Source organism: Aplidium turbinatum, chromosome 1 (assembly GCF_918807975.1).
Source record: "Aplidium turbinatum chromosome 1, kaAplTurb1.1, whole genome shotgun sequence".
Taxonomy (NCBI): domain Eukaryota; kingdom Metazoa; phylum Chordata; class Ascidiacea; order Aplousobranchia; family Polyclinidae; genus Aplidium; species Aplidium turbinatum.
Window position 1 is genome coordinate 20,600,177 of NC_137472.1, and position 19,408 is coordinate 20,619,584.

Genomic DNA, 19,408 nt, shown 5'->3' on the forward strand with positions numbered 1-19,408 from the left:
AATTTTAATATAATATTTTGTTAATGCGCATGCACTTATTTGTTGTTAGTCAAAGCTTCAATGAGTGGAGCTGCTTTATCTGGCAATGCTTTTCACACAAATTGTTATATTGAACAGAAAAATATATTGTTGTTTTAATGCGCGACTGCGCATGTTTGGTATTTATTTGTTGTGTGTTCAGGTTTGCGTGGGCGAAAACGTTATCGATAATTTTTTCGCACCTTGCCTTTCTACCACATCTTGTGATCTGTTCAACACCTTTTGATGCAGTTGCCGTATCTTTGATTCTCGTAGAGCCTGTATCGTTGAGTTTAAGCTAGTGAGAAGTACTGTGCAGTTTTTGTTTTTTCCTGTTTATAATATACATTTAATAAACCATTGTATTTTGGTTAAATGTAGTTAAATTGCATATATATATGTTATTCCTGAAAAGAACATCTTGTAATGTCGAAAACGTTAAATAGGCTAGCCTATTTAATTTGTTGCATAGTTTTGTGTTTCTGTAAATTTATTAAACTTGAATATGTTAAACTTGATCCCCTTGCTTGGCTTCGTATACCTATGGTTCAACAAGACAAACTCTCTACCGAAGCGTTGTCAATAAATTATTTAAGTTTCCGAACATTACTGAGTTCTGCTATTTTGCATTCATCAAATGCTGGCATTTGCACAACAATCTAACCTCTTAGTGTTATTTATTAAATAATAATCGATTTCGCTATAGTAATAGCATCTTCAGCTAGGACATGTAAAAAAGAAAATTTGAAAATACGTAAAACGAACAAACAAAGCAAACTCCGATATTATCAACATGCATAAAATTCTATTCTAAATAGATGACTACATAAAATTAAAATCAAAACCTTCAAGCCTAAATTTTAAACTGGTGTTCTGCCACGATTTTCAACACTATACTGGTACAAAATTCAAGAACACATGACCATTATCATCCATCAAGTAAATTACAATCGTTCAACCAGACGAATACAAAGAAAAACGCAATTTAGATTACAGTTACAGATTACACTGAGTTCAATTTTAGTTGGGTCAAATAATAACTAGGCGGCTAGGCCTACACTAAACATCAGTAAAAAAAGCATACCGTAGCCTATAATCAAGCGGGTGGTAAAATTTTGGTGTGCAGTGCCCGACTATGCAAGTACACTAGTACAGCAAAGAACCCACTTACAAGCTCTTTTGTAAGCATTGCCAGTTTAAGCAGCTTCACCTCACTAAAGCCATAATATATTTTCTGTTCATTATGACATTCTGTGTGAAAAGCATTGCCCTACTTGCCAAGCTGATATAGTCTGCAGACTTTACTAGGAATAGCACCTAAGTGACCGGGCGCCATAAATGCATGCCTATTTGACCGCGGAATGGCCCGTTTCGGTGAGTCTGATCCCTTAACAGGGAATTTTTTCAATTTTTTTTTAAATTATTGGGTACCGTAGCCTAATTATCATTGCCGTTTTAGGGTTTGGGGTTAGAGGTTAGGAACTCACCGAATCAGACTCGCCGAATAGTAGCAGACCCATTTGACCGGCGCCTGTCTGCACCTAAAAGACGTGGACCCTTATTCTGCACCTCTGTTCTGGGCCGTGACGCGACAATTCATCGAAAGACAGTTAATCGAACGACAGTTTATCGAACGACAGTTTATCGAAAGACAGTTTATCTAATGACAATTCATTAAAACGACAGTTCATCGAATCGACTGTATCGAAACGACAGTTCATCGACCGACTGTTTATCAAAACGACAGTTTATCGAACGACAAAGCACATATGCAATGGAATACTCAGAGGTTAGGGGTAAGGGTTAGGGGTTACGTTTTTGATTAACTGTCGTTCGGTGAACAGTTGTTTCGATAAACTGTCGAACGTTTCGATAAACAGTCGTTCGATAAACTGTCGTTTTGATAAACTATCGTCTATCGATCAATAGTCATTTGATAAACTGTCAAAGTACCATTCTGCGCCCAGTCAGAGATAGGTAATGTCTTAATTTCGGTATTGGTATGGACTGATCGCCTTTTTTTATTTAACAACGTTTTGGTGGTGATGATGCTTTCTGTAAGTTATGTCAGTTTTTGTTGAAGCCGTAGGCCTACTGTATCCTGCCTTTCCGCTTGGAATCATAATAAACCAGTATAATATGAAGGACCATAGTCTTTGTACTCCGATCATTCCCACCACTACCCTGTTCGGGATGTCGCTGCTGGTATGTTAACAGCTGAGTATAAGCGAACAGCAACACTTTGTGTCCGCTACAACTCCCAAAAAAAAGTTGACTAATAGGCTATTAACTAGTTGACTATGCTACTGATGTCAACTGCATTTTATCAATCAAAGTATTGAAAGTTGTTTAAGTGATGTGTTGGCTTGGGGATTTAACCTCAGAAGCATCTTGTCACCCTCTTGTTCAATTCTCTATCATAAAAATCTTAGGCAAATGAACTTTTAGTGATATTGTATTAAAGCAATCTTGAGGAGCTTTTGCATTTATTCAGACATTCAAGTGTATATTTCCTGCTACATTATTGTCTGTGTGATGTTTATAAGTATTTTCTCTTTCCATAAAGCCCAAGCCATCACCATCCAAATTCATTGTTCACATATACCTTCTGTGACACTGTCCCCCCCCCCCTCATTCAAAATAAAATCAACTTTTTTTATGTCCGCCTGAGCCTTAGGTCACCTTCCTTTTCTGCATCTTTTTAAAGTACTTTTATCATTCATGGCACAGTGAGTGGCATAGCGTTTTTTTGAAGTGGTGCACAACTTGAACACCTCTGTTTAAAGCTTGCTGTGGCTTGGAAACTTTTGTTGAAGTGAAGCCATGTTGTATGGATAATAACTCAATTTTAATTTTTCGTCAGGCCTACTGAAATAGCCTCACCAATGGAACTAAGTGGTCATTCAAAGGTATGTAATTGGGTTTGTTGATGTTATTGGTGATAAACTGGTGGCTTGTTATAGACCTGTGCAGTGTACACCAATGAATGTGACTCCATATGACAAATGATGAAAAACGTAAGGGGTGTGCAAATTCAATATGCGTACATGACTGATAAGTCTTAAACAGTTTATTGTATTTGGAATTTAACGTGAATTCGGTTTCAACCCGCCCCTTCCCTGAAGAAAGTTGCAATCCAAAATTTTGAAAGATTAAAAAAATTGTATTCTACTTTAACATGAAGCTATCTTAAATAACAGAATTGATATAAAATATTGTCTGTATTAATTACCATAAGTTATTTATTTTCAATTGTCATTTATATTACAAACGATTAATTTACGTTGACCTCATTTTAACTTAAGTCAGTGGTTCCCAACCTTTTTAGGCTTACGGCGTCCTTCATAAGAGAAAAATATTTTGTGGCACCCCATAAAAGACCAACGATCTTTCACCTCGAATGCAGCAGTCTGTTGGAACTAACCTTAGCCGTTTCATACCACAAATTTCAAATGGTATTCATAATAGCTTCTATGCTTGACTTTCAGCTCTAATGCAGTGTGGAGAAAAGTAGGCAAGTTCACTTGTGCGTGCTCTTAGGAAAGACAATTAATAATAACACCTACAAAAATCAACGTAATAATAGTCACGTTACAAGCGCAACAATTTTTAATACAGTTAAATACCAGGATAAGTGAAAAGAACTAAACATGAACGCATAAACCTGGAACAGGCATTGAGGCATGGTACACAAATAAAAACCACACTTCAAATTTACCTGGAAGCACCATTCACCTACTGATCTGCAATCGATAGTAATCAGCATAACTTGTAGGCTCGGAATGGCCCGTTTCGGTGAGTCCGATCCCTTAACGGGGGATTTTTTCAATTTTTTTTTTTAAATTATCGGGTACCGTAGCCTAATTATCATGGCCGTTTTAGGGTTAGGGGTTTGGGGATAGGGTTAGAGGTTAGGAACTCACCGAATAGTAGCAGACTCGGCACCCTGTCCCTTATATTGTTGTGGCTTGTGATATCAATGTCTGTAGCCACAACAATATAAGGGATAGGGTGCCACACTAAGAATTTGTGACCACGAAGCATCATACAAAAAATTGCCCTTGATGATGTAACAAAAATAACCGTGCATGAAGATTGTTATTAGCAACAGTGAGTCAGTGATCCTAGCTAACCATTTGAAGATAGATCAAACATGAATATGAAAAATAGCTCGTGGCACCCCAGAGTATAGTAAATGACCACAGTTGGGAACCATATGATAGACCTAAGTCTTAGATATTTTCATCTTTGTAAACCTTCTTTTTGCATTTCAATCTTAAACTTATAATACACTAACACTTATTCGAACATGGTTTACTGTATAATTTATCAAACTAAGCTCAAAAAAGTAACTGTTCCGTTAGTTATCTGTTTGTTGATAGCCAATATGCTCCACAAGATTGATGAACATAATTTTCAGATGAGTAAAGAAGTGTCGCTCAATGGAGTTCCCGAAAGTTTCTCTTTTTCCGAAGCAAAACGACTTCTACAAGAATTGCTTGATGATGAATATTCAGTAACTGATGTGCGATATCTACACAAAATGGATAAATCTACTATGGTTGTGCAACTTCGAACCCCGCAATGTAAGTTAAGAGTCTTGTGCGAACGCACTTGTATTACATAGTGTAGAAGTTTTTAAAAATAAGCTTTTTTAATGTTGCTTATTGGTGAAAAAAATAACCATTATTACCACACCATCAATCCATATTTCTAAGATTTGTCCAAGAACTACGTCTAAGAAAATAATTCTAAAAAATGTCCTTAATTTCGACTTGTGTCCTTGTTTTAACTTATTATCAGCAATATCTCAGTGTCACAAATGATAGGACTTTTTCCATGATGCTTTAAATGTTTTTTGATACTACATATATATTATAATCTCTGTGGCTGAATTACAGTAACCTCATTTGTTGGTGTCAATTTATATTACATTATAAAAGGAAGAGCCTCTATGAAAGGTGTTATAGTCGTCATTTTATTTACGTTGAATATATGTAACTCGTGACCAGCGTCACTACATAATCACCGTTTAGCGTTTTCTGGTACAGACGTTGGAATTGATTACCGCACTGCGCGTGTAATCAATTAAGCGTTCTGTACCACGTTCCTTAGTTGATTGTTTTGCGCTTCTTTCTTGATATATATTGCGTTGATTTTATACACTGAATCAGTATGATAAGTAACAAGAGGTAAATGGTTTTCTCACTTGGTTGGCTATCGCTACAATTATTATTGTTTATTTTATATTAAACGTCTGGAAATACAACAGACATTTAACTGGCGTCGTCGGCAGGATCTTTACAGAATTTCTACAGGATTTTAGAAACATGGAGAAACTGATCGAAGTCCTGCAACAACAAATTGCCAACCAAGAACGTCAGACGAAGGAGCAAATTGCCAGACAAGAAGAACGTCACCAGGAACGTCAAGAAGAACAAGAAAGGCGCCACCAAGAACAACTACGAGAAATACGAGCCCAAACTGCGAGATCACAGCCAACAACAATACAACAACAGGTATCTTTACCTAAGTTCGTAGCGTTCGATGCCACCACTGAACTGTGGGCAGACTATTGGAAGAGGTTTAACACCTTTGTAGCAGCACATTCAGTCGCACAAGACAAAATGCCCCAGGTTTTTCTCACCAATCAATCACCTACAATCTACAAAATGTTAACAAATTTGGCTGCGCAGGAAACAAACCCAAAAGAAGTCAACGATCTCACCATGACGGAAATTACAAATCACATGGCTCAACAATTCGACTCAAAACGCTTCATCGTGAGGGAGCGATTCCGTTTCTGGAGCGCAAGCCCGGGGAAACAGCTCAAGAACTAGCCATCCGCATACGCCAGGCAGCTGCCATCTGTGACTTCTCGTCCATTTCAAATCCATTGGACGAAGCTTTACGTACTCGTTTTATTTGTTCAATAGGTAACGAGGCTGTGCTTAAGGCGTTATTCAAAATCAGAGCTGATGAACTTACTTTCAAACGTGCGGTGGAGGTTGCATCAGAAACCGAAGAGGCAGCCAAGGTGGCTAAAGAAACTGTTTACGGCACTCCACCAGCACCAGTTGCGAAAGTAAGGACCATCAGCAAACCTCCAAAAACTAGGCAACTTACAGGTACTTTTTTTACTTCTAAAAATAAAGAATGCTATCGTTGTGGTAATTCCAACCACAACACCAATGACTGTAGGTTTAAGAAAGCCACTTGCCATTTCTGCAATATTACGGGATACTTACAGAGTGTTTGTCGAAAGAAAGCTAGACAGTTTAAACCTTCTAAGGTAAATTGTATCGAGGAAATTAACATGCTTTCTACCGTAGTTCTTGCAGAAAACCTCGAAATTCAAAGTTGGAAGTACCGATCTCCATTAATTCGGTAACCACACACTTAGAACTGGACACTGCTACAAATGGAAATTTCCTTTCCAGCGACGTCTGGACTCGGGTAGGCGCACCTCAATTGCAAGCACCAGTGTCGCAGTTCCAATCTGCTACCAAGCATCTAGTACCAATCACGGGTTCTTTCACGGCCCAGGTAACTTGTCCTTCCACGGGAAGGTCAGATAATATTTCTTTTGTAGTCACGACAGTCAAAGGACTAAACTTGCTAGGTCGTGATGCAATCTCGTCTTTAGGAATTTCTATCGATAAATTCCTTCTGTCTAACTGTTCTACTAGGCCAAGTTACGCATTTGTGGCGATTATTCAGTCACGGTGAACCCTTCCCTGGAGACCCATCGTCACCCGTTACCCTTACCAGAAGACTTAATGCAAAAGTTGGGTGGTGGGTATGGTTTCAGCAAGATAGACTTTGCTGATGCCTACAATCAGATTCGACTTGGTCCTGACAGTCGAAAACGACTCGCATTAAGCACTCACCGTGGCGTACTTTTACAAAATGTTTTACCTTTTGGCATATCTTCTGCTCCAGGTTATTTTCAGAAGATCATGGACGACCTTACAGCCGACCTTCCAGGGGTCGCAGTCTACCTAGACGACATTCTTGTCAGTGGCAATACTGCTGAGGAGCATCTCCAGAATCTTAGACGGCTCCTCAATCGACTTCACTCAAAAGGCCTGAGGTGTAGGAAAGACAAGTGTAAGTTTGCACAACCTCAGGTAGAGTATCTCGGACACATTTTGTCCAGGCAGGGCATCTCCAAAGGTCCCAAGGTAAACGCCGTACTGGAGATGTCTGCCCCCACTGACGTATCTTCTCTTCGTTCGTTTTTAGGTTCCTTACAATTTTATTCGAAGTTTCTACCGTTGAACGCTTCCACTGTAGCAGAACCACTATACCATCTCACGAAAAAGGACATTCCTTGGAGATGGGGAAAACAAGAGGAAAACTCTTTTGCTCAGCTGAAGCATCATCTATCTACTGATGAGGTTCTTACACATTTCAATGCGTCACTTCCGGTAGGTATCGCATGTGATGCTTCTAGTGTGGGCATTGGTGCTACTTTGTTTCACCGTTACCCAGATGGCACAGAACGGCCTATAGCAAACGTTTCAAAAGTATTAACAGCCTCTCAGAGAAACTATAGTCAAATTCAGAAAGAGGCTTTGTCGATAATTTTTGCGCTAAAGAAATTCTATCAATATCTTTTTGGTAGATCATTCATTTTGGTCACAGATCATAAACCATTGCTTAGTCTTTTTGGCCCGACCAAATCGACACCTTCTTTGGCAGCAAATCGTTTGGCTCGTTGGGCACTCTTTTTGTCGCAATTTACACACACTATTGAGTACAGGAAGACGAAGGATCATCAAAACGCTGATGCTTTGAGTCGCTTACCAGCAGGAAGGGATAAAGTCTTCGACGAAGAGGAAAGTGCGGATGACATTGATATCGTCTGCGCTATCGATGCTTTGGATTTGCAGGTCTAGACCCCAAATGCCGCCTCACTGCGCAAAGAATCTTCTAAAGATCCTATCATTTCCACGGTAATGCGTTTCATTCATGAAGGATGGCCGGCCAAGTCTTCTCCACAAGACCCGGCCAAGTCTTCTCCACAAGACCCGACTTCGTAAGTACGCAGACTCTCTTTCTACTTGTTACGGATGTCTACTTTACGGTTCCAGAGTGGTCATCCCGTCCAAACTTCGTCCTTCCGTCCTTCAGTTGCTTCATGAAGGACATTTCGGCATTGAGAGAATGAAGCAGTTGGCAAAAACGTCCGTCTACTGGCCAAACATCGATCGAGACATAGCGGAACTTTGTCACAAGTGCAGTACCTGTGGCGAATATCAACCGCAATCTAAAACTCAGGTCCAATCATGGACGGTTCCAGAAGCACCGTGGAGTCGCTTGCACATAGATCATGCGGTAGAATTCATGGGTTACCATTGGTTACTCAGCATTGATGCTTTTTCTAAATACCCATGTATTCATGCTACTACTTCCTTATCTTCAACAGCTACTATCAACCTGCTAGAAGAAGATTTTGCTCATTTTGGCTATCCCCATACTATAGTTACCGATAATGCTACTACTTTTAAATCCACAGAATTTCAAACTTTCTGTAAGGAGAGGGGTATGGTACACATCACGGGTGCCCCTTACCATCCGGAAACCAATGGAGCGGCGGAGCGCCTCGTACGTACGTGCAAGCAAGCACTTCGCAAATCTTCCCTGCCCCCGAAACAAGCCGTCTTGGAATTCCTACAGCAGTATCGACGCACGCCCACTCCGAGTGGCTACTCTCCAAGCCAATTACTCAACAATCGTCAGATTCGAACCAAGATCGACACGCTTCTCCCCACACCGTCTCAAGTGGTACCCCGACAAAACCCTCACAACACGAACTCCTCTGAAGTTACAAAACGACATTTCAAACCGGGAGATCCCTGTTACGCGCTATCATTCACTCCACGACGGAGCCAGGATCCTCGTTGGGTTCCAGCCGAGGTGATTAAGCGACAGGGTAACCGAATCTTCCTGGTACGTCTGCTGCCACATGGTCCGACGTGGAGGCGCCATATGGACCAACTGCAACCTCGCTATGCATCATCGGAGGACCAGGAGCCAGGAGAAACTCCTGCACCAACAGTCGACTCCTCCGCTGTCTCCACCTCAGCTCGAACGGATTCGGACGACACACCGACTGTACCGGAATTCGGGCCACACAACCCACGAAGGTCGAGCCGTCGCCGCAGACCTCCGGCCCGTTTCGGACTTTGAGAGTTATTGTTTAATTCGGTGTCTTGTTCATATTTTTCTTTGTGTATAAAAATTATCGGGGGAGGTGTTATAGTCGTCATTTTATTTACGTTGAATATATGTAACTCGTAACCAGCGTCACTACATAATCACCGTTCAGCGTTTTCTGGTACAGACGTTGGAATTGATTACCACCGCACTGCGCGTGTAATCAATTGAGCGTTCTGTACCACGTTCCTCAGTTGATTGTTTTGCGTTCTTTCTTACTATATATTGCGTTGATTTCATACACTGAATCAGTAAGTAACAAGAGGTAAATGGTTTTCTCACTTGGTTGGCAATCGCTACAATTATTATTGTTTATTTTATATTAAACGTCTGGAAATACAACAAAAGGACAGTTAAATCTCCGCTGCAAGTAAAAGTAAACTGACTGCAGCTGCCGTGAGATATACAGATACAGAGTAATCTCTAAGAATAAATCGAAAAAATTCAAAAAATTGCCGAAAAGGGAACTCGCTGAATCGGACTCGCCGAATAGTAGCAGACCTGCATTCCCTCGTTCAACCTCCAGTCCTACATGATGTTAACTTATCATGATCATCTCAAGTTGTTGTGTTATAAGATTCAATTGTATCACCACATAACATGATCAACCCATTCAAATTATTCAGTTTCAGTTTTGACAGTCTATTGTTTCACCCCTTGTTCAATACTTACGTTTTTAAGCATTGATTTACACTAAACATTATAAAAAACTGTTGTCATGAAAGCAGAAATGCGAAGTCGTGACTGATATTTAGCTTGTTATAAATTAAGTTTATTTCAGCCAAGGAAATCAAAAGCATATCTAACGCCATCTTGTTTCTGAAAATTGGGTGCTTTGCAAAAGTGCTGCCAGATCTTCTTTTAAATTTCTAGCAAAGGTGTTGTTTTATAAAATAGCTTAAAAACAAATCAATGTTTTCAGTTGAACCTGGCCCGAAATTCGCAAAAACTTTAGATCAAGGGTTCCCAACCGGTGGTACGCGTACCACTAGTGGTACGCAGGTAGTTTCCGTTGTTTTCACAAAAAACTGGATTTACAACTTTATATTTTGTTTATCTGGTTTTGTTGACAAAAAAAAATTCCGGAAGCCTATTCTTATCGTTACGTAAATATTCTCTGTTGTTTCGTAGCATTACGACTTTCAGAATACAGGTCATGTCAATTGTCAACAAGGAGCACAGTTGCTCTGAAAAGCCGTACAACGCTGTAGGACAGTGAGAGTTAATTATCTCAAATCATTACTCTTGATATGTATCATCTACTGTTTTATAGCTTAAGCTACAAATAGCGTTGAATAATGCTAGTTATACTTATAAGCTAAAAATAGATCGAAATAAAATGTTCAATAACAGTTACAAGGAATGTTAACCAATAAACTTCTGGCTCAGTACGGCCTCTTCATATTCAGTTCAAGCTTTCCATGCTGTTCCACAGCTACTGATTTCCCTTCCACGTGGGAATGTGAGCAGGAATTTTCACTTTTCAGTCATGATGTATGTAGCGCCTGCGGGTTTTTTTCGTGTTTGCTTTAGTCTAATTGCCGTTGTGAAATTTGTGCTTGGTAGAAATTAATTCACAGATAAACGTGTTTTTTGATTGTTTTCAAATTATATTTAAAAATTATGTTTTTTAAAGTAATTTTTTTCATCAACAAAATCGCTTTTGAAAAAAAAAACTACTCACATCTCAAGCTGACCCACGTTGTTTTAGCTTGTAAGTCACGTTACTTACCTTTTTTTTTTTTTTTTATCTCAGATAATGAGGAAAATCTTCAACCAAACTTTTGCAGGGTTTGCACTGTGTTATAATTTACGTGCAAACATTAAATCTTCGGCTAATTGTTATCGCCTAATTTTCAGTGGTGGAGAAACTTTTAGTTGACTATTCTGCACAAATGCAAGTGAAGAAAGCTTTCCACGAAAAAATGGTAAGAAACAACGGTGAGAGTTGTAGAACTACATTGACCTGTGTTGATAGTTGGTACTGTCATCATCATAATCCATCGTCGGTTTGTTCCCCACTAGAGGGGTGGCCGATTGTTTCCGCGCAGCAATTGTTTTAATCCCTTTTCTCCATTTCACCCTGTCCCTTGCATCTTCCTCCTTCAGTCCGACTTTTTTAAATTCATCCTTCACTTGTTGTTTCCACGTTCTTCTTGGACGACCGCGTTTCCTCTTCCCATCCACCTTTAGATCTAGTGCCTTTCTAAGAAAACTTCCTCCCTCCTTATCACATGTCCATACCATCTTACTCCATTTGCCCTTGCCAGTTGGTCTATGGTCTCTCTCATCTCTAGCATATCCAACAATTCTTCAGTCCACTGTAGATGAGTTAGTTAAGACCATGGCTTAGTTAAGGTGCTTCATCAATCGATTGAAGCAGACGTAAAATTTTAAAAAATGAGAAGTTATTAATGTTGCCAGTGCAAGAACACTAACGCACCAACGGAGACGATTTGTGCGTTTTTACGATAATCAAAGCTAGTAAGCGCTGTTTGTTGAATATAACTTACTGAGAAAAGGCTGGTACTTTTAGGCCAATAAAAATCCAACATAATATGCATGTGTAGTCATAGAGATGAAGTTTAACAAATCTAGTCCCACTGATGATCCCCTTTCAACTGCTCTTATATCGACTTCACGCTTTCTATTTTTATGACGAAAAAAGTTGGGTAGTATTAGGGTATAACCCGTTATAGCAGTCTAACCTTTTCATGTGATCTCAATACGGATTCAGTTCTGTGTAGGTGTGGATCATGGCGACGCAACATGGTTTGGATTAAAATAGAGTTTCTTTTTTATTTTTTATCTAAGAAGCTATCTACGCAATTGTTACACCTAGCCTAGCTTTGACACAAAAGATTCAAACGACAGAAAAAGTTCAAGCAAACTTACAGTACTTGCAATTGTAATCAGGGCCGTATTAATCGCCAGGCGAGACCGTAATAAAATAATTTAATATTCCGAAGTGAACACTGCTCAGTGTTCACTCAAATAGTCTAGTTCAGGGGTCACCAACCTTTTTTGCGTGCGGGCCACTTTGGCACTTAGGAGAGCTGTGGCGGGCCGCACTAATAAAATTTTAGGTAGGTTGACTCTTATGCTAGAAAAGAACGCATTTCGTACCCAGTTTCCAGCGTTATAATACATATTGTTAATATTTATCTTAGAATACCGCAGCAACAAAGTTAGTCGAACAACGCTACTGCCAGACCAAGCTCCTTTAACAACACTTTTGACTTCTTTAACATTGCCTAATAAATGAGGCCACTTGTTTTGCGCACTAATAGCTAGGCGAGCGGTTTCATCAGAATATTCATCGTCAAGCAAGAGTGATGTTGTCACTTCGCTTCACAAAAGATATCTTGCCATTAACAGTTTCAGTAAACATAGAAATGTTTGACACAGGCATTCAGGCAACAATAGTGACCTGCAAACATATCAGCGAAAAATAGGCTCCAATAACGGGGAGAAAGAAACCAGGCACCATGAAACAAACGCTTGTGGAAATCACCGAAAAAACGTTTCTATCGTAACTCATGAGCAGTGTTCCCTCTAAAAAAGCAATGAGTTGGTTTTTCATCCTTTTTGTGAGAGTCTATAAAACCGTCTTCCTTGATTATATTAGACAAATGTCACTTGCGGTGCTTATAAGCATGGCAAGAATTGTTGATTAACAACATTTTGCAGTACTAAACTAAATATTTTCATAATACCAGAAAAAGTCTTTAAATTTATATATAATATTATTCCAATTTATTATAAATTGAGTTGGCATACCGACCTATTTTGCCAACCAAAACTTGCATAAAGGAACACTGCTTGTGAAACCCAATAACGGTGAAACGCACACTAGTGTTTATAGGACGTTTACAAACTTGAAATAAGCAACCCTATGCTCACAGACATTTTCGAAATTCGAAAACAGACGTTTAAAGCAACCACTGGAACAGTGTGGCTGGACATCGCATTGGAATAACTTTAAACGACCCCTACCTAGAACTACAATATGATTAGTCGGTCGGTGGAATCGTATGCAAAGCGAAAATATGCTTCCCGGAAAGTATTTTTTGCCTTCATGCTCTTTAACTCCTCAAGAAAAGTATTTTTGGTTATACTTGTGCGCTGATACCTTCCGCGGCCGCCAGTTGGTGACCCCTGGTCTAGTTAATTAACAATGGAATTGATAAATTTTAGTGTTGTGTCGTGTTGTCGCTATATATCAGGGCACCCGTTGGTTAGAGCCACTGCCTGATGTCATTGTCGAGACTAGGCCTTTCGTACCATAAGGTGGTCTGTACAGCCGGCAATCCTCTATTATGTGGGTTGCCGTTTGCATTTCACCACATTCAACAGGCAGCACTTTCTGCCAAGCCCCAACGCAACATGTCTGCACCATAGCCTACTGTCCTACACCAGTGAACAAATAGTTACACCTTGATACTCAAGGCAAGTTTACAGAGAGGCCATGACCCAAATGGTTCCCAGACGGAGGACAGTTGTAGCAAGTTTTCCAAGTTGGTACTTGCGGGGACGACCACATGAAGGTGCTTGCTTTCGTTCCCAATTTCAGTGCTAATAGAGCTATAGGCTCAAGTGAAATGTGCAATAAAAATGCTACAGGTGAAGGTGGGGACACCTTAGATAGATTTTCGAAGTTCTAGTCTGCTGAAAGCCTACACCATGCTAGGCTACACAAATTTTCGATATTAATTATTGAAATCTTTCTGTATTTTTTTTTTGAAATAGTAGTTTAACTTAAATTTTAAACCAAACCTTCTTCCCAAATTCAATTTTAATTTGATGAATTTAGTTACATACGAAGTGACCTATGGTCACATACAGTGGCGTACGCAGGGGGGGGGCCATTGGGCCATGGCCCCCCCCCTTAAAAATGTTTTAGTAGTTAACGACGTAGATTAAGGCATTTAATATGTTTTGCATTGCTCTGTCAAAGCAATTACTGTAACAATGTTGTTTTATAGACTAAGCCAATACGAAATACATGGCCCAATCCACATACCCCACCCCAGGTATGCCAATGTAGCACAGTGTTCTGTAAGCCTATTATAGTGATTAGTGAGAGAGAAATGGATAAAGTCTAAACTAAAACCATACTGGGATATCATGAAGACGTCTGGGATATCAATGGCCAGTGGCATAGCCAAGGGGGGGGGGTTGGGCCTTGGGGGTTACAACCCCACTTTGGCACGCGTGTGACGTCACCATATTGAGAATGATGCTTTCAGTCTCTTTATGCTTGGGAATGATGGTTTCAGTCTAAAAAAAACTTGCCTAATTTTAAACAAAACTGCATTAAAAGAGCGAGTTTTGCCAATACCAAACATCTCAGCCAGGAATTAACAACAAGAAAACATAGGGACTTAGCTTTATTTCCGAAAAATGCCGAAGAAAACATGATCTTATCCTTTTGCTATGCCACCTGACAGCACCATTTTACAGGAATATTCATACCCACATTTTTGTTGAAAATGCTCTCAGAATGCACCAAATTCAAAGTAATTTTCAAAATTTTCTGGGGGAGGCCCCCCAGACCCCCCGCTGTTGGGTGTCGTCTTAAGCGAATACGCCGTCGGGCTTCGCCCGCCGGTCGTCAAAACACCCCTTTTCAAAATTCTTGGCTACGCTACTCTCAATGGCCCCCCCCTTGAGAAAATCCTGCGTACGCCACTGGTCACATACAATGTGTGCAAATGTGCATTTTGATAAAAAAACAACAACAATAGTGTGCCAAAAAGTGACCAAAACAAGATCATATTTGTCAAAATTTCTAGGGAGGCAAGCCCCCACAGTCCCACACCCTCTGTCCAATCTTATTTTTTTGGACATTAGGTGTTGCATTGTCTACTTATCTTATAAATTTTGCTTTCTGAAAACTCCGGTCTATTCCCAACTTTTGCCCATATACTCTACCGCAGGGGTCACCAAATGGCGGGCCGCATGTGGCCCGACACGCTGTATCGCTGCGGCCCGCGGAAGGTATCAGCGTACAAGTATAACCAAAAATACTTTTCTTGAGGAGTCAATGAGCATGAAGGTAAAAAATACTTTCCGGGAAGCATATTTTCGCTTTGCATACGATTCCACCGACCGACCATTCAGATTATATAGTTCTAAGTGAGGGTCGCTTAACGTTATTCCAATGCGATGTCCAGCCACACTGTCCCAGTGGTTGATTAAAACGTCTGTTTTCGAATTTCGAAATTGTCTGTGAGCATAGGGTTGCTTATTTTAAGTTTGTAAGTGTCATGTAAACACTAGTGTGCGTTTCACCGTTATTGTGTTTCACAAGCAGTGTTCCCTTTAAGCAAGTTTTTGTTAGCAAAATAGGCCGGTGTGCCAAGTCAATTTATAATAAATTGACAAAGTATCATATATAAAAAATAATGAAAAAGGCAATATAACGCAAGAGAACAACTGCACGCCCAGCAAGCTGATGCAAGAGAGAGGCCCAATTACGGATCCATAGGATGCACTGCCAAATAATTATAAATTCAAGATGAATGTACGACTAGTCCAATTCATGTCAAGTTATCTTGTTGTGTATCGCGATTTCGAATAATAAATTCTCTTCAGCACAACTTTATAACAGGCATAGTAAAATCTTCAGTAGGTCAGTTTAAGAATGCAGCAGTTAAGTTTAGAAAGAAATCAACAATAGTGTTTTTCGGTTGCTAAGAAACAAATAAATTTAGTCTGCGAGCAGTAGTGACAATATTATGTAAATTATGAAGGGAATTAGGCTAAGTCATACATTAGTAAAACGGAGTGACAACGCATCTTGACATCTTGCATCATCAGAGTGACATCTTGCATCAGCTTGCTGGGCGTGCAGTTGTTCTCTTGCGTTATATTGCCTTTTTCATTATTTTTTGCATTTAATTGATAGTGACTGTATCAATTTGATCCGTTATAGGGCAATTTTGTGTCACTTTTGTGCGAGGATGGCTTGCCTCCCCAGAATCCCTCCCTGGCGTTGTCACTCCGTTTTACTAATGTATGACTTAGCCTAATTCCCTTCATAATTTACATAATATTGTCACTACTGCTCGCAGACTAAATTTATTTGTTTCTTAGCAACCGAAAAACACTATTGTTGATATCTTTCTAAACTTAACTGCTGCATTCTTAAACTGACCTACTGAAGATTTTACTATGCCTGTTATAAAGTTGTGCTGAAGAGAATTTATTATTCGAAATCGCGATACACAATAAGATAACTTGACATGAATTGGACTAGTCGTACATTCATCTTGAATTTATCATATATAAATTTAAAAAGACATTTTCTGGTTGTATCAATAAAATGAAATATCTTCTGACAGGTGTTGTTTGTATTAATTCTGGTTGGATTATGGTTGTATTTTCATAAGACAACTTCTGGTTGTATTTTCATAAGACAACTTCTGTTTGTATTATGGTTGTATTTTCAAAAGACAACTTCTGTTTGTATTATGGTTGTATTTTCATAAGACAACTTCTGGTTGAATTATGAAAATATTTAGTTTGGTACTGCAAAATGTTGTTAATCAACAATTCTTGCCATGCTGATAAGCACCGCAAGTAACAGTTGTCTAATAATCAAGAAATACGGTTTTATAGACTCTCACAAAAAGATGAAAAACCAACTCATTGCTTTTTTAGAGGGAACACCGTTCATGAGTTACGATAGAAACGTTTTTTTTCGGTGATTTCCACAAGCGTTTGTTTCATGGTGCCTAGTTTCTTTCTCCCCGTTATTGGGGCCTATTTTTTGCTGATATATTAGCAGCATAGCAGGTCACTGTTGTTGCCTGTATTGCGATGTGTCAAACATTTCTTTGGTTACTGAAGCTGTTAATTGCAAGATATCTTTTGCGAAGCGAAGTGACATCACTCTTGCTTGGCGATGAATATTCTAATGAAACCGTTTGCCTCGCTACAAGTGCGCAAAACAAGTGGCCTCGTTTATTAGACATTGCTAAAGAAGTCAAAAGTGTTGTTAAAGGAGCTTGGCCTGGCAGTAGCGTTGTTCGACTAATTTTGTTGCTGCGGTATTCTAAGATAAATAGTAACAACATGTAACGCTGAATACTGGGTACGAAACGCGTTCATTTCTAGCATAAGAGTCAACCTACCTAAAATTTTATTAGTGCGGCCCGCCACAGCTCTCCTTAGTGCCAAAGTGGCCCGCATGCAAAAAAGGTTGGTGACCCCTGCTCTACCGTATTGTCATAATTTTTTTCTATTTTTTAAAAACTCTTGTTCACTCTTTGCTGAAATAATGAATGTGACTTTTTTCCTACATTGAAAAAGTTTACCGCCATAATCTAACGCTTTTTTGTACTATTTTTAAGAGCCATCACTTAACATAGGGGCCCACAAGTGGATTTCGGAAGGGGAAGGAAAGATGGTTTTCACTCGGCCCTGCTTGCAATGAATAGTTGTTATTGTGATACACATTGTTATACTTCCTATATCATCAATAAATCTTGCTGCTTACTAAAAATTAAACTACCATTAAAGCCTATCCTGCACATAACACAGTCTTCCCTGAAGCCTGTTTTTAGATTTAGTGTCCTTTGCATAAGGTAATGACATAAAAACTTTTAAGTGCAACATGGTCTTGACCTATGATACTAATTGCTAACTGCTAGTTAAAATTATGACATGTTTATGTTAATGCATGTCGTTCGCAACATGTGATTGACAAAAAGGTCTAACAATTCAAAATATCTTTGATGTATTTGTTCTGCAGAAAAAGGAATCACCTGGTCAAACCATACCTATAAGTCAACAGCGAGAACAAGGGTTGGCTGCCCGTTCCAGTGAGGTGACGAGGCTTGAAGAAAAATTCGCTCAGTCCCCGGTATGGGTTCAATTTTGAGGCATTAATTTAAAACGTTTAGATTAAATTTGCTATAGTTTGTCGAAAATTTGAGGGAAGAACGAATGACGCACTCAATAAAAGCTTCAAAGGTGAACCTCAGAATGATGGGATTCGGATAACTGGTTTACCTATGCCTTTAACTATAAGTATATACCCAGTGTTTTTTTTAAGGTGTTTTGGGGGACCGAAACGGTCCCCCAAATTTCTCCAGCGGTTTCCCAAAATTTGGACTTGCAACTACAGTAGAAAAGTAATGGTTGTTTCTCGCTATGTCTTGTCGATAATACGAATACCCAATACCTATAGCCTACGATCAATAGTTCACGTCCGGAAAAAAGAATAAGTGGATGGTACAGCTAACAGCCGAACCAAAGAGTTATTCACAAAAGAAGTGCACCTTCGATACTCGTCAATGTTTATTTCTGATTTATGGCGCATAATTGTTTGTTTGTTTATCTTTATCCTGCATTGCGAGAAAGCGGACTTGAGCGCTATGCATCGGTGTACGCCTTCCGACCTACACCTGACCCACGCTGCAGCCGACGGCAATGTCTGTTTCCGGTTGTCTACTCTACGTATGATTTAAATTTGGTACTACCCATTACTCGAAATCGATCACTAGGTAGAGGCAATTATCGTTAAGTTTCTTGCCCAGAGAAACAACAGCAAGTGCGGGTGGCTGGAGTCGAACACGCAGGCTCTCGACTACGAGCCCAACGCGCTAACCACTCGGCCACGGCTGCCCACTCACCACAAACCACTCACCACTACCCACTAACCACCACTCACCACTAACCTCTCACCACTCACCTCTCACCACTAATCACCACTCAACCTCTCACCACCACTCACCACTAACCACCACTCACCACTAACCACCACTCACCACTAACCACCACTCACCACTAACCACCACTCACCACTAACCACTCACCACTAACCACCACTGCCCACTAACCACTCGGCCACGGCGGCTGATCAGTTTTTACGTGTGGAAACATAACAAGCAGAAGCCAACAAGCACACTTTGTTTGATTGTGCAGCAAACTTGTTTGGCGGCCGTGTTGGGCAGGCTGTTTGGTCGCTGTCACAATCATTTAAGCTGTGCCTTGTCAAATAATTAATTTTATGTTGCGTTGATTGTATGTAGTTATGGCTATTTTTTGGTACTTAAATGAAACATTTGCGGTCTCTTAAAACTACTTAGCGGTCACCCAAACCAAACCTTAAAAAAAAACCTGTATATACCTATACCCTTAACACCACCAGTCCACCACG

At 39.8% G+C, this 19,408-nt stretch overlaps 1 protein-coding gene across 2 annotated transcripts in view; it reads left to right on the forward strand.

Moving 5' to 3' along the window:
• LOC145778472 (uncharacterized) overlaps nt 1-19,408 on the forward strand; it is a 37,435-nt gene that overhangs the window by 9,577 nt on the left and 8,450 nt on the right. For both annotated transcript variants that reach the window (XM_082589956.1, XM_082589964.1), the window contains exons 3-6: nt 2,882-2,927; nt 4,439-4,604; nt 11,101-11,168; nt 17,999-18,109. In XM_082589956.1, the coding sequence (XP_082446082.1) occupies nt 2,882-2,927; nt 4,439-4,604; nt 11,101-11,168; nt 17,999-18,109 (391 nt within the window). The remainder of the gene's footprint in view (nt 1-2,881; nt 2,928-4,438; nt 4,605-11,100; nt 11,169-17,998; nt 18,110-19,408) is intronic.